The following is a 23230-nucleotide window of genomic DNA, read 5'->3' as shown; positions in this document are numbered from 1 at the left end:
GGGAGAGGATATTTTGTTCTGCAGAGCATCTGAATCCTAAAACTACAAATAATGCCTACAACAAAGCACCATGACAAGAGTAAACGTTTTATTTGCATCTTGGTTAAAATTTGCCATAAAACCAGTGTCTATTAAAACTGTACTATTAGAGCTAATGTTTAGGGTGGTTTGTGGTAGTGGATGTTCCAGATATTCTTCTCCTTGTGGAACCTCTATTTCTATAGAAAGATCCAATGGTTGGTTAAGATGACTTTCTGCATGAAATTGCCTTGGTTTCTTTTGTTGGGTTGTATTTTTTACAATAGAATCTGTTGAAAGTCTGTGCCTCAATGGACTTGAGCTGGCATTTTAAGAAAGGAGTTAATTTGTTGTGAGAGAGATTTTTAAGCTGCCTGGGGGAGCATGAAAGAAACATCTAATTCACAAACTGTCACAAATCTGAAATTATAGCCAGTCAAAGCTGAAGGAGCAGGGAGAATAACAACAAAGTCACTATGGAACTTTTGTCTTCTGGCAGGAAATCGATGGCCAGGCACTGCTGCTGCTGACCCTGCCCACTGTTCAGGAGTGCATGGACTTGAAGCTTGGACCAGCTATTAAACTCTGCCATCACATTGAGAGGGTCAAACTTGCCTTCTACCAGCAGTTTGCAAACTGAGGAGCAGCCAAGTTGAAGTGGACCTTTGAAGCACAACTACAAAAACAGGCTCTTTCCTCTCTAGCAAGTAAAGCCAAATGAACTTAAACTGAGGCCCTGGTGACCTAAAAGTGTGTGTCAGCCTCAATTTTTTCTATTTCAACAGAAGGAAGACAACATCTGGAGCAAAATGCCAATGCAAACACAGGGGCTACTCTACCAGCTGCCAGCTCGGGAACACAATAGTCTCTTGCTCTATGGTTCCCTTTTTTTAATGTATTTTTTAATGATAACAGAAAAGTCTCCTCATGTGGGAAGTGACATTTCAGTAGTTCTGTTGGCACAGAACTTTAAAAGGAGAAACGGATCCTGTTTACGCTCGCATGTAGGCTGCCAGAAGTAACCTTTCTGTTCCTGTTGTTTCACAGAATCCCCTTCCCTCCCTGTGGATGAACACTTGCTTTACCACAGCACTGACTTTGGAATGTGTTCTTTGCACATTCGTGTGTTAATGTTGAGATTTTTAATGAGTTTGTTCATTGTTAGGACAACAATGTGGCCACAGGGTTCTGAATGTACAGTATAGCAAGAGTGTGGTTCCTTTTGAAGTTTTTTTGTTGTTGTTGTTTGTTTGTTTTGGTTTGTTTCGCTGTTGTTGGTTTTGCTTTTGTTTTTACTACCTCTGTAGCCTGAGCAGTAGAAGTGATGAACTAAAAAGGGAGGGAACTGCTCTTTCTGGACATATGGTCCATGCCTGCACAGCAGTGTCACTTCTGTGGGCATGTCCAGAGTGCAAACCAATGTCAGCACACAGAGCTTCTGTTCCAAAGCTTTAGCTGAAACTTCTGTAGGCATAACCTGGATGTTTCCTTTTTGCAGATGTCAGAAAACTTTATTATTTTGCACTTCTCTTACAGGTAGGCTGTAGGACATAAGGAAGGAAAGAGAAAGTGCCTCTGCATTTTCTATATTTGGGTTGTCAGATTTTTATTTTTTTCTTTAATGTATGAAGTTATTTCCTTTTTCTTCTAGCAAACAATTGGGCCATGTACATAGAGCCTGTCAGCAGACTTTTGCTTTGCTACCTGAACATCTGTTTAGAGAATACACCAAGGAAACTGCAATCAATAGAGGACTGCAACATAGCTCTGCCAGTGTTTGCATTCTGGAAACTCTTATGAGCTTGACTTTGTATTTTTAACTATCTACAGATGCTCAGGATCAGACTTGATGAAAATTTGGTGGGTTGGCAAGGGATTTGTGTGCTTTTATTACAGAAAAGGAAAAGGACCAGTGAGACATCTTAAGTCCATCAGTAGACTCACAGTAGGATGAACTGCTGATTTTAATTTTCCAGGGTAATAAAACCCAATCAGCCACTTGCTGTAGGCCAGTGCTCTACACTTTGAGTAACAGGGCTTACATTACTTTCCATTAAAGGTGTGGGGAAACTTGCATCAGGCTCGAGATCTGCATCAAATAAGTGTTGAGTTTCAGCTGGCTTGCATTCATTCACTCTGCCTGTTCTCAGAGTGTTTGGAGGAGCACAGGCAGGAGCTGGAGGTGTGCAGCTCTGCTCCTTTATGTCCTGTTCAAATCCATCCCTGCAGGAAGCCCCTGGCCTATGAATGCATTTGAATTAGGAAGATGCTTGCTGCAGGAATGTGTTAAGGAAAGATGCAGTTATTGGGTTCTGATGAACAGGGGTTACTCTGGTCAAATGGAATGATTCAAGTGTCCCTCAGGCCCAGTGTGACTGGCCTTTCCAAAGCTGTGACTGCAGGATTCAGCAAGGATGTGGTGTGTAGGCTGAGAGCTGAGTTGGCACAGCCTGTGACTGTACCTGCCACGCTGGTGTTGAGGGGGAGCTGCCTCCAGTGAAAACTGCTGAGACTAAGCAGAGCTCAGTAACTGGGGGTTTTTGCTTTTGCCCCTTAGGATAACTGCCTAGTCAAGGCAGAACTATTCACAAAATATTAAAATCAGATTTTTTTTTTCATTCCAGAATCAAATTGTAAATGTCAGACTATTTATTAGTTGAATATTCCTGAGGGAGGGCAGTGTGTAGCTAGGACAATTTTTCTCCCACATTGTAAGCAGAGTATGAAGACACAATTAGATTGAAATCAAAATCACCTTTTTCCTCCTTACACCAGACTAAATGGATGTTTTGGCTCTTCATATTGTGCTTGGATCATTTGCCTGTACTCCAGTCCCTTAGGACAAACTCGCTTATAAGCCATTAGGCTTGAAAATAATTTCTAAAGAAACACTGCTGCTTTGTTGTCAGCATCTTGTCTTGAGAAATTTGACCAGTAGAGAACTTCTGGACTGGAAGGTGCTGCTTTTGGATCAGTGCAGTAGAATTCCCAGAGTTCTATTGTCCTGATGCCTGGCAGGATTGACCTGCATAGCCAAGAGATGTTGCTTCCACCTTTCCCCATAGACATGTCTTGTTAGGTAGCTGTCAGGAGAGAACAGAGCTGAAAGTGTAATTTAGTGGACCTGTTAACATGGTGCCTGGGGTTTTAAATACAAATGTCATACTTCCTTTTCTCAGTAAATAAAGCAGTCAGCAGTTTCAGCCATTAGTGGGGTACTTACTGGTCACCTTTGGCATGTTTTATAGGTTGGATTTTTCTGCCTTGTTTTGGGAGGCACTGACAGTCTGGTCCCAATGGGATCTATTTTTGTTGAGATTTTCAAAAGGGATGTTTTCATTTTTGTGAAATGTTTTTATGCTGCACACGGGTACTGTACACTCTGTTTCCTGGAAAAAATGCACTCTGTTTTATTGCTGGATTTAAAAGGGATAATTGGGGCTTTATCTTGATGGATGGTGTTTCTACTTGACTGTTTCAAGTTCCTCTTTCTCTATGCGTGGCAGATGACACAACTGCACTTACCTGTTCATCTTACTCCAGTATGACTTGAACTGAGCTCATGTGCTGCTTTAGTCACTCTGTTTCTTCCAAACTGGATTTTGTGTAGCTGGTAGTTGAATCTTGGAATTGGGTGACAGCAATGTTCACCATCAGAAATCGCTGGGACTGCAGTAATTTAGGGTTCAGGGGTTTGTGCTGTCCTCTAGCACATAATTCACCATGCAGTACAACAAAGCTGGAGTCCAGGAGAAAGGCACTGATGTCCTACAAAAGTCTCCAGTACAAGAAAACGAACTCTCCAGTGAGCCTCGTGTACTGTTAATGTGGCTGGTAACAGGAGTTTATCCTTGGCTTGACCCACTGAGGGTTTGTGTTCTTGCTTGTCATATTTTCATATGCATTGTGCAATCTTGGATTTGCACATCTTAGCTTTAGAAGCCTGGTGGTGCCACTTTGACTGTGCTAAGCTTAGCCATGTTAGGCAGGAAGATTTTGTTGGGTCACTGTTGTGTGCTTTCTGCATCAACTCCAAGATTCTGTAACAGAGACCTCCAAAAATGCCATGGAGCTTTAATGTGGTAGGATTATCCCCAAAGCACAAGCAGCTTGCAGTCCTTCCAGGAGAGGAGAGGTACAGTACTGATCTTGGTGAATGACGACTACTTTTTTTCCTAGCTCTAAACATTTCTGAAAGCTTTTCTTTGAGGAATGAAATAAAAGATTAAGTTCTGTGTTGTATAGAACTCCAGGAGTGTTTGCAGTCTCTCCTGGGATTAATGGAAACAATACATACAGAGTTCAAGAGTGGTTTTAAAGATTACATTCTCTGTCACAATTTTTAGCAGTATTTTGGTGTTGTTTTAGGATTTGCTAGTGTTTGTTCTTTATTCCCATGATGCTTTAAAGGAGGGAAGGAGTATTTAGCTGCTAGGTCCACAGAAGTGTAAATATATTTACAGTTGATTGGACTGAGCACTCCATTCTTCTGTATGAAGTATACAGTCTTGGTACTTTGTTAGCAGAAAGCCCAGTGGCTTGTGAGATTTTTGAATGTAATGGAATAGGCTTCAAAACTATCGAGCTCGAATTGGAGACTGGATACCCTTGGACCAAATCTGTTGTTACTAGATGAAGTAGCCTTACCAGAAAGCCAAAAATATGATCCTGTACAAAGCTACTCCTTATTAACCAGTCCTGTCACGAAGTGGCAGCCTGGTTACTGCCTCCTGTAAGCTCAGATTACCCAGAAGTAACTAAGCACAAAGACATAGGCTCGGTCTGGAGACTTCAGCTGTAGGATGAATGCTCCCCTTCCAAGGGACTGTGTGCTGACCCCTTGTTTCAGTGCTGCCACCCTTCCCCAAACATGCATGTAGCCTTGTTTTCAAAGGCAGCCTTTTGGGTGGAGGATTGCAATGGGACTTGGGAACACCAGAGGCAACAAGCCTCCTTTATTGTTCTAAAACCAAATTACCAATCTGTATGAAACACAACGAAAATGAGTTAAGGTCAGTGACACTTTGTCTCCATGGTCATTTGTAGCTTCCTCAGCGTGGCATCTGTTCTGAAATGCACCAGAAGTGCAAGTGGACTTTGATGAGAAGACAAAGTTGCTCTGTCCAGGTGCCCAGCCAGCAGTGGTTGGCTCAGCTTTAAGCCGTGGAAGCGAGCAGGTCTTGCACTGACAGTTCCAAGGCAGTGGGTCTGAGTGACAGCACAAACAATGAGACCCCTGGCCTGGCACAGCCTGGGGGGAGCAGCCCTCGGGCTCGGGGACAGCTCATGGCACGGGGTCAACACTGAGCTCTGGGCACAAAGGAATTCTCACCCACTCTGAAAGTTGTTGAGCACCAGTTTCCAAGAAACTTCATGGCAAAACAAACAAAAAAAAATCTGGAGGTGTCATGTTTCTCCTCTCCTTTTTATTTTTTTTTTTTTTTTTGTAATTTCTGTTTAAAATAAATTTAAAATAATCTCTATAGACAATCAGAGGTCTTCTAGGAGTCTACCCAAAAGGGCGCCAGCTCCACACCTGTGGGCCTCTTTCTTATACTAACTCATTGGAACTGATGCACTTTTCCTGTATTTTGCCTTTTTTAATTAGCTGCTTGTTCTTAAACAAAGATTTAAATGCATATTGTGTTGTGTCCCTTCTGCTTGTTTTATCTTTCTTTAACTTTTAAAAGAAAATATATATATGCAGTGAGACTGAAGTACTACATGGAAGAGAAACATGCACAAGAAAATATGCCTATTATGTCCCACCATTGTTTGAGCAGGTGTAACAATTTAATCAGAGGATTTTTTTAAAAAATATTTTGGATGGATATTTTACTTGTTTTGTCTGTAAATAGTGTACAAAAGTTTGTGTTATATGACAGTTTTAAGTGGTTGTAAGAAAATTAAAAAAGATACTTAAACTGTTACTGATGGTTTTGGTATTAATATCATCATAAATACTGCTGCTCACCATGAGCAATTTTCCATCTTGGAAGACTGTGGAAAGCTGTCTGGCATGTTCCATTACTTGCATAAAAGGTGAATGCAAGCCACATAAATACCCCTTGGAGAGGCTCATGTTAAAGAGCTTGATTGGGTTTATTCAGTTCCCCCAAATGCAGGAGTCCTCTTTTATCAAAGCTTCTTTTAACATAACAGGTTTTGTTTCACAGGGTGCTGAATCCAGTGCTGAAGACAGGACCTACAAACTGGAGCAATTTTCTTTTATTGCCTTATTCAAACCTTGGAAGCTGCTTGATACAATCCACTGCAAACCCTGCAGGTGCTGCAGCTCCTTCTGCATGGTTTTTGTAAAGGTTAGTGCTACCCCAGCAAGCTGAAATTTTAAAACAGGCTGGCTTTGCTTCATCTGAATAACATGAGAATCCACAGGATATTTCAGAAACAACTTTGCCTTGCAAAGTTCTTGATTCCTTACTTGGCATTCCAACAGATTGTACTCAGTACTTGTTTCTTGGCTGCACTTCAGTTACCTTGAGCTGATTTTACACTGAGTGCAGAAAATGCATAGGAGTGGGATGAAACTGATTTGCTTAACACTGTCTTTAGACCTCTATAAATATGTGGGATTTAACATAAGTCTTCTACTTGCCTTCGCAGAGCACTGTCTGCTTGAGAGAAATCTGAAGGCTTGTGAATAGTACATAGCAGGAGGCAGTGATTTGTCTGCCACAGGTTTCAGAAGGGCTTATAGGAGTCATGATGAGATGAAACCCTTGAAGAGGTACTTTGGGGGAATGATCTGGTTTAAAGCATGGAATATGCAGTAACATGAGGCATAAGCCCCTTGAGTTATGTTCACAGATTCAGGTCTGAAACATAGGTTTTGTGTGTAAATAGCATTAGGCCAATCTTTAACCAGTATTGGGGTCCAGGTCAGGCATGTGTGTGGGATGTCTAATGTTCAGCAGCAGCTGTGAAAGCTAAAAATCCACCCTGAGCCACAAGCAAACAGGTCAAGTCCAGGTTGCGAATGCTGTGCTTGGTGTCTGTTTCACTGTGTGCAAGAGGGAGAAAACGCAACCTGCTTCAGTCCATGTCTTTTCTGTTAGGTAGCTATTTGCTTTCCTGAGCTCTTGCTTTTGGCAGCTCAGAGCAGAAGAGTGTTGACCTGGGCCAGAGGCACTGGACAGAGCATTTTGGCTGTGTGCTCTCTAGGTCAAAGAGCTGAGAGCATTTATTTTTCTAGCTTCCAGGCATTTATGACACAGCCTAAAAATCAGAAAAATCACTGTCGTGTGCCAATACTCTTTGGCATCACCTGCCAGGAAGAACAGTCACGTAAGTAGGTTTGTGATGTAGACACAACAAATGTTGTTTAAAGAACTATTGATTCATGTGCTTGGCTTTACTTTCTGGGTCATATTTATAAGTGAATTCATATTTAGACAGGGATTTTAAATTATTTAAAGAAATTAAAGAAATTATGTAAGAAAGCAATACAATACAATATGACCTGGGTTGATCCCACACTAAAAATAGGAACCTAAACCTGATGCAGTTCTGGCTGGCGAGGATGAAGAGGGGTACACGCACAATGGGGTCAATCAAGATCCAGTTTCATAGTTTACCAAATGGAGGCGCTGACATGTTTTGTTTAATCCATTGGGCCGAGGGTAGTGCCCATGTAAAAGATGAAACATTTTCGCTAAAAACCCAGGTCATACTTTCCTGTTTCTAGGGCAATAGCAGCCTTGCCTGACCCTGTGTGCTCTGGGCTAAGCAAAGCCTCGGGTGCTGTGTGGTTCTGACCCGGGGATTCCTTGGGGCTATGGTGTGGTTTAGAAATGGGGGTGAGGATGCTGGAGCCAGACAGCGTTCGGCAGGAGCCCGCAGCACCGGGCACTACTGTGCAGTGCTCCTCAGCCTTAGGGCAGCCCTGCGGCTGGAACCGCTGCTCCCGGGGCCGCGGGGCCGGTCGCCGTCGCGGGGCCGGTCGCCGTCGCGGGGCCGGTCGCCGTCGCGGGGCCGGTCGCCGTCGCGGGGCCGGTCGCTGTGGGTGCCACGGGCGGAGCGGGGCGGGCCGGGCGGTGACGCGGCGGGGCGGAGGAGCGGGGCGGGCAGGGAGCGGCGGCAGCGGCGGGGCGGAGCGGCAGCGGGGCCGGCACGGCCGCCATGCGCCGCTGAGGGCGCTGGCCGGGCCTGCCATGGGGGCGCCGCCGCCCAACGGCAGCCTCGGCCTCACGGCCGGCACCCCGCGGCCTGCCGGGGCGCCGGGGCCCGGGGACCGCGGCTGCGAGAACGGCGCCCTCATGGACAAATTCGGCATCTTCCTGCAGGGGCTCCTGGGCGTCGTGGCCTTCAGCACCCTCATGCGTGAGTGGCGGGGCCGCGGCCTCCGGCCTGGCGGGGAGCGGGCGGGGCGGCCCGAGGACGGGCCGGGCTCGGTAGCGGTGCCGCGGCCGCGCTGGCCCGAGGCTGTCCCGGGAAGGGCCGGAGCTGTCCCGGGATCCCGGCCGGGCAGGGCTCGCAAGGGCCGCGGCGGCCTCGGGGGGCGCAGCCGCCGGCGCCGCTTTGTGGGTGCCGGGTGAGCTGGAGCGGGGCTGTGTGGGGAGGCCTCAGAGGCGCCGGCTCAAGTCCTTTCCTTTTCTTAAACTTGCCTTCCTAATGCTCGTACCCGCGCTGATAGAATTTTTTGGGTGGGTGTGTGTTCTGCTTGGAATACTGCCAGCAGGAGGAGGTGTGGTGTGTGCGGAGCCGCTCGGGTTTGGGATGTGCAGAAGTCACGGGTTTGGCTGATCAGTTTTACTGCAGGTGCATCTTGTCATGTCACCGGCAGCAAAGTCACACTTGTTCCAATCGTGCCTCGCTTCCCTGGAGGGCCGTACCTGGGAGCTGGAGCAGCCCGAGAGCTGCGTGGCCGCTGACAGCTCAGCAGCTCCTTACACTGCTCTTCGGGTGAGGTGGAAAGGCAAGGAAGGTCTCTGTGCCTCCAGCCCTGTGGTGAGGGAGTCGCAGCAACTCGAAACAATTCTGGTGTGTTTGTCTCTATCCCGTGCTCTGGTTAATATCCTTTGGGTGGAGGAGTGGAAAAGAAACGCAGTGCCATTACTCAGCTGACTGTGACCTTGCTGGTAGCAAAAAGTGGGAGAGGAAATAGAGAACATCAGGGACATGTTTTATAGTTGTATCTAAAGAGGAAGATCCTGTTTACCTTAGAATTGCACTGATGCCTTTTCATGCTGCTGTCATACTATTATAGTTAACTCACACATTTGGTAACACGTTATATTTACATGCCTTAGTGTCTCAGTCACTATTAACAATTGCGTTGCTCTTCCAAAAGCTATGTGTGTAGCTGTCATCCTGTGGCTGAAGGGCAACAGTAACCAGCAGTGTAGCATTTGGTCAGTGACAGCAGCCTCATAATTAGAAGTTTTAGCAGTTTCTGAACAGAAGTACCTCTGTGTAAGAAGGTGATGGGTACACAGTGTTGGTTTTAGATTTAAAGGATACAAATAGGTAATTCTTACGGAATGGGTGTCAAAAGATGAAGAACTACAGATGTTAGTTGTCAGGGTGTTATTTTTTTTTCTGGAAATAGTATATTTAGGCATATTACAGTAATAATGGACTAAGTGAAGACAAGAAGAAGTGAATATAAAAAGTAGGGACTAGAAAAATGAAAATCTTGTTGTTGGCTGCACTTTCTGACTTGGTTAGGTACTGTTAAACCATTAACTGTGAGGAGACTGTTGATGCAGTTATGGAAGGGAGTGGAAGGAAGGCAGCCAGTCCTTTCAGTGGACTGGTGAGAAAAGGAGTCTGTGTCCAAAGCAGACTAGAGCAAAAACATAGCAACTTATCACTCTTAAAAGCACAATTATTGAGCAACAGAGGATAGGTTTGTTTGTCCCAGCTTTGCCAGCCACATTCTCTCCCACAGTGCCTCTCCCTGAGCCAGGAGGAGACGCTGGTGACATCACATGGGCTTGTTGCACTGGTACAAGAGCAGCTCTCTCTCTGTTAGGGGCTGTTTGTCTGAATGTTTCTATCCCCTGGCATCATAAAGTCACCCCAGGACACCTTTTTATGTCACGTGCAAAACACCTGGTGTGTTGTTCCAAACCCTTTCATGTTTCCTCAACAAACGAGACTTTTTGTGATGGATAAGATGTGACAGAAAAGCAGGAACTTGTGGCTGAGAAGGGAGAGAGAGCGTGACCTCAGCAAACATCTGGACACCTACACAGCTGTTCCTGTCCCTGGGCTGCTGGGGCAGGAGGGGTGACACAGCTGCTGGAGCTGCATCACAGAACTGGTTGCAGTTAAGCTGGAGTAGCTGTGGTCCTGGAGCTGTCTGACACAAGAGAGGCACTGAGGGAGAAACAAGTGGCTGTATGCAGGGACTGCTTGGGATTTGTGACTGCAGCCAGGCCCCTTTGGAACAGCAGAAATTCTGTGTGCAGCTGTATAATTTCTCTAGCTCTTGTCTTACCCATGACTGTCTGGTATTTAAATTTAATAAGGAGGAAGTCACTTGTCTTTCACTAGTCTTTTTCTTTTTTTTTTTTTAAAAGGAAACACTAGAAGGCGATGTTCTAATACTTTAGTTGTGATTAATGGCACTGAACCCTCTGTAGTAAAAGAAATTAAAGTAATGGCACCAGAGATACAGTGAACAATTGCTCTTTATGCACAGAAACTGTCTTTCTTTGAAAAATATTCGATTTGACATGTAAGGAATAGGGAATTTTGGTAAGTGGCTAAATCAAAGGCTGACCCAGATGTGCCCTTTTCCAGACAAATTTTGCCATGCTTGCATTCAGTAGAAAAAATAAAATGTTTCTAGATGTAAGCTGTAAGAGAAGAAGGACCTTTTCTGTGCCTCTCTGCTGGATGTTCATCTACAAAGAACTGAAGGACTGTTCTGAAAGCAAAATAATTTAAGATCTGACAGTCCAGTGTGCCACCTTTTTGTTCGTGCCCCTGTTCAGTTGATGTAAAGCTGTGCTGTCAGCTGACCATCCAATGACATCATTCAGACTTCCTATTTGAAGAGCTAAAATGTGTCAATATCAGGTTTTTAGTTCGTGGGAGATGTTCTGCCTCTCTGCCAGGAGGAGTATGGGAGCTGCCCTGCTGTGTCTGTCCTCTGATACTGGCAGGAAAGGCTTTTACCCCAGGCACATTTTCAGCCTACCCTGTGTGTTCCCTCACTACTGAATGGGCACAACCAAGAAGTGACAGGAACAGTGAATTTCACGCTTGGAGCTGACAAATGTTTATTTGAAATGAATTCCTAGGTTTCCTTTTCTTTGTAGCTCTTGACTCTGTTCTGACACAGGAAATGAGGATCAGTTTCACTCACTCACCCTACCTTACCATTTAAGTGAATGACTTCTTTCTAGATTCTTCCAGATTCAGATATAATCTGTCACAACCCCCTAACCTTTTTCTTGAAGGTGCTTTAGCTTGTGATCATCTATCCTGAGTTTATATGGGAGCTTCCCTGTCTCCCTTAAGGAGAGTAGAAGTTTGCATGTGGTTTTTATTATTGTCAGTTAAGGCCTCACAAATCCATTCCTCAGTGTCTCTGATTCCAAATTTTACCCTGCTGTTCTTGTTATGAAACATATGCAGGCCTTTTCTGCCTCAATCAGTAGTGAATTTACTTAATAATATTAGAGCCCACCTGTGTTGTGTTTAATTACTGTGAATTAATTTTACTGCTGAGCTGTGTGGCTAGAGATGTGTGAAACAATTCCACCCAGATGCTACAGAAGTTCCAGTACAGGAAAAGCTGAACTGAAGTTGGGTGAGACAACTTCTGTTGTGTCTCTGCTGACCACAGGCTCTCACTCCCTATCCAAAGGAACTAACTGATAAAAAAAACACCTCATTTTGGTAAGTCTGCTTGGACTGGCAGCCCTCTCGGACTCTGGTCAATAACTCTCAAGCCTGTTAGCCTGATGGTTTTAAGTGTATTGCTCGGTTTTGTTCTTGTCCCTCCTGCATTTGAATTTGTTTTTCAGCCTGGTTTATTTAAGGCAAGCCACATCATAACAGGAAGTCTTAATGAGTTTTCCTTGATGGAAGAAAAGTATGTTTATGCTACAGGTCACTAAGCCAAAGATAATATTTTTTCAAAGTTTGCTTCCTTCATATTTGTATCTTATTTCATAGGATCTTGATTGAAAATTAAGGCTTTGCTTCTTAGGTGTTGGAGGTTCCTTGGTGCAATATTGATGTTTATTTCCTGATGTCACAAAGCAGGTTTTAAATACTTTAGTATAATACTGTGTGTTCTGTAATTGCACACACCTTCTGAGCATTCTGTGGTTGGACTTTCATTGGTAGTAAATGATAAGAGAGGGGTGTTGGCACGGTATTCCCACACAGGTATGACGTCAGGTGTAGCTTTAAATAACTCAAATTTTTATTACCCAAACCTGGGAAAGGCATGGGGGAAAACCCATTGCCCATCCCCTTACCTAGAAACTGTTTAAAGTAATTTATTTACTGATCATGTTTGTCAGAAGATTGGTACCTTATCAGAGTGTGGCAGTGTTTGTTTTGGGCTACTTAGGAATGGCTGAGAAGTCAGATGTGAGTTGTATTGATGAATTATTGAAATGGAGTCAGTTCGTTCTCTGCAGGTAGAAGGTTTGTGTCTGTCTGTGAGGAAAATATAAATATGCTGGAAAGAACCAGAGTGTGGGAGTCTGTTCCTTTTTTATGGCCTTGCTACAGTTTGTGTCTGTGCTAGGGTTTACAAAAGTGGAATGATTGGGTACAGGTGCAGTGAATAACTGAGTAGGTGGGTTTGCTGTTGAGACTCACAGATGAAACACAAAGAAACCCTTCTCAAAAAAGATATTATATATATTGTAAGGTGATCTCTTTGCTTACATACCTTAAAGGAAACACCTTTAAAGCTACATCCTTAATGTCACTTATCTTTACAGCAAGATTTTCCCACTTAAAAAGCTGTCCAAGGAGAAGGAAGGCCTTTTCACATAATAGGTTCTCTTAATAGGTAATTTAGTAGAATTTGAAATGCCTTAGCAAAAATGTGCTTTTAGAGGAATTATTTCATATTTGTATGAAGTTAAGGGAGTAATTTTATGGAAATAATGTTCTGGGGAGAAGGAATTAAAGGTAATTCCAGTTGCCTTTAACAAAAAAGCATAAAATAAGCTATTGGATAAAAAAGGTCTAAACCATATGTTCTAGTTGTTTTCTGTAGCAATTTTCTTTCTGCTTGAGCAGGCTTAGAAAATATGAAAATTTGATAGTGTGTAACATCAGCAGTGGAATACAGGCATTTCCTGAGATGCTGGGCAGTGGCCTGCTAGCTTTATTAATAAAAACATTTCTTCAAAAGATTTTATATTATTCTGACTTGCTAATACTGTACTCTTGAATGTATTTGCTCTAAGTGATGCAGTTCATGTGAATTCCTGAGGACCCCTCAGCAGGGTCCTTTGTGTGTCTGGTATTAAAACTTGTCTTGTACAAAAGTCAGATCACAAATGGGAACTTTCCTAGTTATGAAAATATGAACAGCATTGTACTTGCACACCGCAGACACGATGCAAAATGCGCTTTTTTCATTTTCCTAGAACTCACAAGTGCAAGCTCCTAGTGACTTGGCAGGTAAGTGCAGAACTGGCGTTCCAATGTGTTCTTGGGAATGAGTTTAAGGAGCATTCTGGGGCATCGCAGCAGCGGGCATGAATCCCTCTGCAGGTAAAAGAAGACTACTAAGATCTGCTGTTGAACTGTGATAACAGGCGAGGTTTGGGAGAGCATTTTTAAAAAGTAGGAAGTGACAAAAGCTCCCCTGGGAGCAGCGGGACTCGCGGGTGGCGGGGTCGTGGCAGGACCCTGGACAGCTCCCGGGGCTGCGGGCAGAGCCCTGCCCGGGGACAGAGCCTGCCCTGCCTGGGGACAGAGCCCTGGCCACGTCACAGCCTGCCCTGCTTGGGGACAGAGTCCTGCCCGGGTCACAGCCCGCCCTGCTCGGGGACAGAGCCCTGCCCTCGGCAGCGCTGTCGGTGTGAGGGGAGGGACGCGGTTCCCTGACCCTCGGTCCCCGGCGGGTTTGGCCGCCTGCAGTGAAGGGCTGAGGCAGCTCCCTCCCGTCTGGCTGCGGGCCAGGGAGCAAACAGGATGGGGTGATGGCAGTAGAAATATGTGTTATTGTCTTCCTCCTTCGGGCCCATTCCAGGGCAGTTAGTGACGATCGGTATCGCAGCGCGCTGCTGTAGCTGTTGGTGTCTAGGTTAAGTGTCTGCTTGTAGCTGCAGGACTTGGAAAAGCCCTGTGAGGTCACTTTGGTCATGGCCAAGTAAATTGTGCCTTACAATGATCCAGTGTTTCCTTATCCCCAGATGGTGAGGTATCGCTTGCAGCCATGTAGCATTGCTCTGCTTGTTTGTTTTAAATAAATCATCAGCCCTTCCACTGCCTCTGTGACATCCTGAGCCGTGTTTGAGACTAATAGGAGAGATGCACTAGGAGCTGTAGCAGAAAAAAGAAATCCAGCCCTGGCTAAATTAGCAAAGTAAATTACTTTCTTTTACCATGCTAATATTGTATTACTCTTTAACATATGAAACATCCATGTGGAATGAATTCCGTCCATTGTGAACTCTCCAGAAAAAGGCAAATCTTGCTGACAAATTTCATGCTGTACAAAAGCATGTAATAATAGTGTTGGGAGCTGCTCAGCTGGTCCTTCTTAAGTGAAGGAAATAACCTGGTGTTTTTATTAAAAGTGCTTGCAAGATGCCCAGTTCTTAGTTGCCATAGCACTTTATTGGTCCTCATATCCTGATCACGTCAGGTTATCAATATTTTAGTGCCACTAACTATCCTTGAAATGCCATGCCAGTAAAAGCAAGGAAAATAAGGCACCAATTGAGACAAATAATCTGCAATCTCTGAGTCTCTTTTCATTGGGTCTGATGCCCTACTTTGTCTTGCTGGCTCAGAAAGTGTTACATTTTCTTACTACTCAGCTGATTGCTGGATGTAGTTGTAGGCCCTGTAATAAGATTGTTCTAAGTATAATTACACATGTCATTCACATTATGAAATGTTTAAGAAAAAGGATAAGTTGTGTTGACACTTGTAAACTATTAAAATGATAAATTATCCAGGAACTCTGAAGCTGTGTTTAATTAGAATGAACTTCTGGACTGTTAGCTAGACTGGTGTTTAACTCTAAAGTGCATCATGAATGTCTTCTTGACTGGTGTTTTATAATTAAATCATTAAGGATCTGATTTGTACAGACACACAGGGTGCAGTTTTCCATTCTGTGATGATATTAATTTCATGGTTAATGAAGTTTGCATTCTTAAAGTGGTATTTAACAAAGTCTTATCTGTGTGGATTTTGTTATTGAAGTAAAAAATCAGGTCTGCTGGTAGGAAATGCTTTGCATTCTCAGAGATTTCTTGATCTCAGCAAAATTTATTCCCTGTGAAACTCAGTTTGCTAAATCTCTGGCAGACTGAATACAAGCTCAGAGCTTGCATGAGTCTGCCTTTGCACGTGGTATGGTGTGAGCATGAGGTTTTAGGGTTTAGTCAGGAATAACTAAACCTATTCACAGTGATGGTCATGATCCTGAAGACCTGTTTTTCTGCCACTTACCCTGAATCACACATTTTAAATATATTTGTTGTCATAACCTCCTACGTATGTTGTCATATGTAAGGAAGGTTGAGAATGAAAATGAGCTAAAATGGATTTACAGTTCAAATTCCTCATAGCTCACTGTTCAAGGTTCAGATCTGTAGTTCAGGTGTGAGTTAGTTTACAGACATGCAGCGTTACAGCAGGGCAAAGTCGTGTCAAGGAAGTTGCTAAACTTGGTTTTTTTCTGGGGTTTATGATGCTTTTTTCTCTAAATGTTGCACTTTTTTTAAAAAATAATAATCAAGCATAGTTTTATAATTTGATGTTACTGATGTTGGAGGCAGGAATGTGACATGGACACATCGAGTTCATGCAGCAACAGTGGAGTTTTGTTTACCCCTCCTTTGTTCTCTCACGGACTAGGCTGGTGCAGTCGGTGTCTGCCAGGCCCAGTTACCTGTGCAGCCATAGACCTGCTATACCTGTCACAGTTCTCTACATTTTGATATGATTTGGGTCATTTTGACTGCTCTCACATTTTTGGATACCTCAGTTTCTAAGACCAAGCATTTCTCCTTGTTGGAACCCTGACGCCTGGGAGTTTTGGACTTTCTGTGCTCTCTGACACTGACCCCAGGAGAACACTGCTTCTGACTTGAGGCCTTGGAGAAAGCTTCCAGAATTGAGTGATGGACTTAGAATCACTGGTGTGTAGTTTGAATAGAAGTGTGTAATGTCACATGGTGAAGGGGTTGGAATTTGGGGTTTTAGAATATAGTAATAGGTATGGGACAAGATGGAGCTTCTGGGGCATTGGCTTCTTCCTTCTTGTTCCTCCTTCTTAGTTTTAGGCAGTATTTTTATGCCTGGATAGAAAGTACCACACTGCAGGTCACAGGTGTTTAATCATTGAGTCAAAAGTATAAATAATATAAATGTTAGTTTTTAATTGGACAGTTAGACCTTAAAAGACCTTGTAACAAGTTAAATACAGCTCCATTTTTTCACTTTAAGTGCTGTAGCACTCACTCTACTGCAAATAAAAATTAATAAACAACCAAGTCCAAACACGAAACTCAGTCTCTCATGCTTCAATGCCAACTCTAACTAAAAGCAAAAAAAAAAAAACAAACCACCAAACCAAAACACTAATACCTCCTCTCATGGTCATATGTTGGCTTGCTTGAGAGAAAACTGTGCCACAGTTGCTTGTTTTGTCAGGTGGGGGGACAGTAACGAGCTCGGGAGCAGCTGGTCTGGGAGCTGCAGAGTGCTCAGCATGTGAAGATTTGTGACAAGGAGTTTATTTGGGTGCTGTTTCTGTTTGAGAGGTTTCTCCATTGCTCCACTGACACTGTGAAAGGGATGAGCCAATGGAAGTAAGTACAAATAAGGTTCACTGCAGCAATCTGGAGCAGACTAGCCAGTCCCCTTGAGTAAGTTCCTTACTCACAGATACAACCTTTGCTGGCTTTTTCTTCTTTCACTATGATTTTTTGTTTGTTTGTTTCTCAAAAATACAGGATTTTTCCATGGAACAAGAATGACTTTTAAATTACAAGCAGTTATTCACAACTGCCAGTATATATCCCCTGTCTCTAATAATTTTTAAAGATACGACACTCTAAAATTTAATTTCTTTTTAGAATAATTGCCTTTACTTCTTTCCTGGTGTACTGGAGAAGCTGCTATTCAGTATCTTCCAGTACACCTCCCTTGCTTTGAGGCAGGTGGTGTGACTAACAGCCTGTACTATTTTATATACATAGCACTTAAATGCTTTCTTTGGGAGGTAATTGTAATGTTAGAAGATGAAATAGTCTAAGAAGCTTTAAAATTATGGGGGGAGGAACCCCACCCTCCTCCAGCTAATCTTAAAACCTTGAGTTACTTATGGCAGTATACTTTCAGTGCTGGCATTAAGTTTTGCTGTTAAGGAGTAAGAAGCCTTTTGCAGGTGGAAATTGTTACATGATTTCATACATTTAATTTATGAAGTGTATACTAGTTGTTAGATACATTATATCAAAGAAGTCTGCATAGTTGGCCTCTGACTCTACTTTCGTGGTATTTCATCATGTGTAAAGAGAATCTATGAAAGTAGGTTGTGTATCTTTTGTTCTTTTTAAAACAGTTGGTGTTATATGAAATGTCTGTCTTGCAATTCAATTCTCTGATAGTTCCAGCCTAGAAAGACTGAATCTGGTAAGCAAAGCTCTTTAGAATTTAAATATCCTCTGAACATGCAGTTTACATCTACCTTTGGCCTCCTTGGTTTAACATATTTGCTGGCTTATTACTTTTTACAAAGTTTTTACAGTTTTCCTTTCACATCGTTTTTGCATCTGAACTTACATTTCAGGTTTGCTTTCTGCTTTTAAAACTGCTACAGTTTCTGCCTTGCTTAATATTTTAATGAATGGTGATTGAGTTTGGAGCTGTGCTTTGGCAGTTCTGCCCATTCCCAAGAGCTGATTTAAAACAAGCAGCTTGAATGACTTAAAGTTCATTGATATCTGTTGTCATACTAATAACGTTCAGGAAGCTTCATGTATTATTGAGTGATCTTGTGCATGCTGTACGTGAAAATGGTGTTGTGAATCGTAAATTGCTGCTTAGTGCACATTAATATGGATTGATTCTATTTGTTTTGTACTAAATAATTCATGTTTCCCAAATGGTTCTGATTTCTAACAGAAAAAAAAATCCACTGGAACACAGCAGACTGTATTTTTCAGTCTTCACTGGGTGCTTCTGTAGCATGTCAGGTGGCACAGCTGTTTTTCTAGCAACTTTGCTTTTTCATTTGGTAGTTGTTTAATAATACCTGGTTCAGAGTATAAAAGTATTTGCAGGAAGGATCTGTATCAACTTTCTAAAGCCAATCTCACAGGCATTTTCACTAGAAGCTTAGATTTGCTTTGCTTTAGCTGTCTTATACCTGTTGAAGACACAGAATAGCAAATATATCTGTCTCTGAAAGTGCTGGGAAACTGATTTATGATGACTTTCAAACAGAGCACACCTTGACCCGACAGTGCTGTGTATGCTAAATACAAAGATAACAAATGCCTGTCTCTTAGGACTGAATCGTGGCTTTTAACTTTATTATTTGGATAAATATTTCCTAAGCTACTTGTGCTGTTTACCTTAAAGCAGTTACTTGCAGCCCTTTATTTTTAGTATTGCCGTGGCTTTTGGGAGCTGAGGGCTTCTGTTTACAGGGTGTGTTGTAGATGCATTTTATGACTTCTAAAGTGCTCCTCTCTCTGGGGAGACAGCAGATAGGTTAATAATCAAAAGTGAGAAGTTGTGTGCAATTCTCCTTCTGCTAGGATAGTTTAGCTGTTTAAAAAGTAAGCGTTACCTTTTAGGAAAAAGGGGAAAAAAGCTCCATGACAATGGCTATTCATATGGTTTGTCTGAGCTGCTGGCTCTGCTAAGATATATCTGTTTCCTTTATTGACAGCCAAGTTAATGCATCTGTCAGAGCCACACTGTCATGTGCTACCAGGATGCAGGAGATCAGTCTTGGTGAAATTGTCTTAGGCTGAGTTGTATGCAGGTAATATGATTTATTTGTGTCTCCCACAAGCTAAGGATTTATGGAAATTTTTTGGAGCTTAAAGTACATACATGTTAGGAATAAAAAACTCGCCAGCCTAATGTAATGCATTTGGCTGCCTTTCCTGAAGCAGCAGAATCATCTGATTTATTCCAGAGCTCAGACAGCAGTATTTAGGGTTCTTTCCCTAATAATGATTTGTCCTCTCCTCCCCTGCACTGTGAAGGGGAGCTTTACTTTGTGATAGCCTTTCCCTGCAGAATGACTATAAAGTTTTAGCTCTCACTAAACCTTTGAAGGGACAGAATTTACAGGTAGGTTTTTAGCTGGCTGTGGAAGCAGGTAGGAAGTAAATGCTTTTACACAGGTAACTTTCAGTTACTGTATTTCACCAGCATTTATCCAGCAAACACTTCTGCCCATTTGATAAATAATGTGAAATCCAGTGCTGACACCTTGTTTTCAGTCATGTCATCTTTGTTGAGACAAAGGAGCCCAGGTCATGAGATAGCTGGGCTTGATGGATGCTTGGCACTGATGTGTTTAACTTTGCTGTAAAACAGAGCTCCTTGTTCTCTGCTCTGACAAAAGTGCCAGTCAGGCCCACAAAGGTTTTGCTGCCTTAACCACAACATGATCATCACTGTTGCCAGTGGAACAGAGGCTGGGATAAGATCTGTGGTTTGCAGGTACCTCGTGGCTGTGCAGGCACTGCATCTTTAGTGTGACGTGTCCCTGAATAACCAACTGGCTGGGTCATTAAACTTTATTGTGTCCAGCTTTCTATAAAGTTTCTCCCTGGGTGACCTTCTTTAATGGAACAGTTCTTAATTACACTACAGAATCATTAAGGCCAAGGGCACAGTGGAATTAAGAAAGGGCTTGTGTACTTTCATGGCTAATACTGTTTTCTCTCTTACAGAAGTTTTAAAAATCCTTTTTGCTGGGCAGCAAAGCTGGGGGCTCATGCACTTCATGGTATGTCAGTCTAATACTGACTAGAACAAAATTTTCACTTGAGTGAGTTATTCCATAACATTTTTCATCATGAAGAAACCATGGTTCCTGGTATGTTTCTCCAATGCAGCAATATCACTGGAAATCAGTTCTAGTCCAATATAATTTCTGCTTTAGTACCATGGGTATCTCAAGTGTGGAGAAGTCTGGGTCCTTAAGCAAAAAAATGATGTAGAATTCTGGGGCCCTTATGCAGGTAAATAAGCAGCAGGCTTTCAGGGTGTCCTGCATTTGAGCATGTAGCTAATGGGACATAGGAATAGAAGGAAGAATTTGCAGTAGGGCAAAAATTGAATTGCCAAGGTTAGAGTGCATTTTGGGGCTGGAGAAATGAGCAGCACACAAAAAACACTTGTTCTTTGGAGTTTTTTACAGTCACATTTATTACCTCTTAAAATAGATGCATGGAGAATTCCTTTTTTTTTTTTTTTTTTAAACTCTGAGTATGGAGAGATGGCCAGCTAATAAGTGTCACAATAATTTTTGGCAATTGTGTGATACATAGTTTACACACCCATATATCTTTTGTAAGGCATCATTGTAGCCTGTTCTCATTGGACATGTTGTTTATTGCACAATTAATTCTAAAAAGAAAAATTCTGTTTTGGGGAAATCTTTTATGTAGTCTCATGTAATTACTTTTTCTCACTGTGCTGCTACCGAGAAAATAATGGGAAGGGGACAAAGTGAAATGTCAAGACAAGCCTCTTAAAGGCTTTGCTTTAACAGTAGGAGGTAAGTTCAAATTAATGATAAAGATCACAAATAACATGAAATTCACTAATAGCTGTTATTCCATAGTCATGTGAATTTTCAGGATTTATTAGTGTGCATGTTCAGAATAGACATGGTTCCCACTGTTGTGGGAAAAGGGTTGATACTAACAAATAGAGCAGTGTTTTTTAAAGTCTTCTGTGGTGGTTGCAGTTTGACTGGGCAGAAACACCAGTTTTGTGTAGTGGTTTTAGTTTGCCAATTTGAGATTTCCTGGCCAATGCACCAATTATTGTGGTGGGTTTAGTGCTGGCCAAATCGCCAGTGCACCCACTAGAATTACTTACTTCTTTCTGCAAGATAGGATTAGGAGGAAGGCAAAACACACTCAAACTTTGAAGGGTATAAAGAAGAACTTTATTAACAGAAATGAAAAGAAAAAAATAAGAAGAATCAGAATAAAACCTTCAGAACACTTTCTCTTCCCTGACACCCTCTTTTCTTTCCTGATGACAATGTACAGAATCAAATCAGTTTACCATCTCTAAAATAGTCTTTCTCCAATTTACTTAGGGAGAGGAGTCTCTCTCATTAGTCTATGGAGACTTCTCTACAAGAAAAAAATTATCTCGTGGCTTTTAATTTTCTCAAATAGCAGCCAAATGGAAATCTGCTTTTGTGAAGCCCCTCCCATTTTTTCAGCCTTCCCACAGCTGAATTCATGGGCCCTGTCAACGTATGGGTATCAGGTATAAAGGAAGCTGCCACAGTCCTTAGAGAGAAGTGTTTTCCATAACTGGTTCCTTTCCTTCCTTAAAAAAAAAATAAATTAATACAAACCACCGCATCTTCCTAAATAGAATTTTAAAAATTAAAAACCTGGCCTGCATATGTAGTTGACTTTACAAGTTTTTTACAGGGTTAGAAATTGTAGGTTCAGATTTGTGAGGCATATGGTCTGATAACCAAATGTTCTGAAAATAGTGCCATTCTCTGAGAGCGGCCATCTGAAAATCTGCATCTGATTCTGAGCTTGGGTGCTACTGCTTGGTGTAACTTCAGCTGTTACTCCACACACAGTGAGCAAACAGCCTGGTACAGGAAACTTGTAATACTTGTCAGGAATGCTGGAAATCATGGGAATCAATACCAAAGTAGCCTGCAGATCCCAGCAGTCTTGCACTGTGAGGGCTGTGTTGGAGGATCTGTCTGGTTGCAAACATGTTTTTTGGGAAGCTCACACTGCAGCAGGTCTCTCTGTGAGATTCTGTCCCTCCACATATGTGTGTGTGTGTGATTTCCAGCTAGCCATAATTTAGTCCTTTGATAATTGGTTCAAATCTTGGAACTTTTTAAGTGTCAGATCACAGAAAATGAGTTCCAGACTTACATACCAATTTTTCTTGGGAGGGACTCCAAATGTCACCTGCTCCCACTTCCTGCTCAGAGCAGGGCCAGCCCATGTCCCCTTGCTTTGAGCATTGTCGGGGGTAATTTTCAAGATCTGTCAGACTGCAGTCACTGCATCTTCTTTGGGCATCTTGTTGCAGAATTTAGTTGCTCTCACTGGAAATTTTTTCTTCTTTCACCCTGGAATTTCCCTACCTCCAACTTGTGGCTGTTTCTTGTGGCCCATGCACTTGTGAGAAGGGTCCAGTTCTGCCCCAGCTGAAACTGCTCATCCAAGTGAGGAAATGTGAATGTGGTGTGCAAATGTGATCCTCACCAGCCTTTCCTCCTTTCCTCTTTGGCCAGCTCAGCTGGGGTCTGATGGCAGAAATATAGAGGGGGTTTATGAAATGAAACACTTTGCTTTGTCTGTGACCCATCTTTGAAAGAGTTTTGAGAAGCACTCAATTCCCAGCCCTCTCCTTAGAAAAGCAGTATTGTCATAGTGTAGCTGCAGGGGACATTGAACATGTTGATCTTACTTCATTTTTTTAATTTCAAATTAATGAGCTAGAGAAACCTTTGATCTTTACTGGGGTCAGAAAGATTCTTATCGAGAACTGCTAGAACCTGCATCTAAGATGCAGTGGTGCATGGGTACATAAAAAACATTTCAAAGGTGTGAGATGAGTCAGATTTGTGCTGTTACAAGAGCAACCATCCAGAAGTTCTTGGATCTGTACTGAAGTTACTTCACATCAGCAAAATAGTTCCTGTGGGACTTCTTGAGGAGACGAAGGAGAGAGAGAAAGGCTGGATTTCAAATGTTGCTTTGCATATTGACAACTTGGGGAGGTTTTATCTCATTTCTTGTCTCCATTCTGGCCTTTATTCTTCCTTATGGGTCTCCTG

At 42.6% G+C, this 23230-nt stretch overlaps 2 protein-coding genes across 3 annotated transcripts in view; both read left to right on the top strand.

The window, feature by feature from the left end:
* SFMBT1 (Scm like with four mbt domains 1) overlaps window positions 1–5948 on the top strand; it is a 72413-nt gene extending 66465 nt beyond the window's left edge. For both annotated transcript variants that reach the window (XM_014869667.2, XM_014869668.2), the window contains one exon: window positions 518–5948. In XM_014869667.2, the coding sequence (XP_014725153.1) occupies window positions 518–658 (141 nt within the window). In that variant the 3' untranslated portion in view covers window positions 659–5948. The remainder of the gene's footprint in view (window positions 1–517) is intronic.
* A 2210-nt stretch (window positions 5949–8158) lies between these two features.
* The window catches only part of STIMATE (STIM activating enhancer), a 35551-nt gene continuing 20479 nt past the window's right edge, over window positions 8159–23230 (top strand). Inside the window, exon 1 of the mRNA XM_014869564.2 lies at window positions 8159–8358. Within this exon, the coding sequence (XP_014725050.1) occupies window positions 8190–8358 (169 nt within the window). The 5' untranslated portion in view covers window positions 8159–8189. The remainder of the gene's footprint in view (window positions 8359–23230) is intronic.

The sequence above is a fragment of the Sturnus vulgaris genome, chromosome 11 (genome assembly GCF_052056855.1).
Source record: "Sturnus vulgaris isolate bStuVul1 chromosome 11, bStuVul1.hap1, whole genome shotgun sequence".
NCBI lineage: Eukaryota > Metazoa > Chordata > Aves > Passeriformes > Sturnidae > Sturnus > Sturnus vulgaris.
The sequence above is the reverse complement of the archived record's forward strand: the minus strand, read 5'-3'. Positions and strand labels throughout refer to the sequence as shown.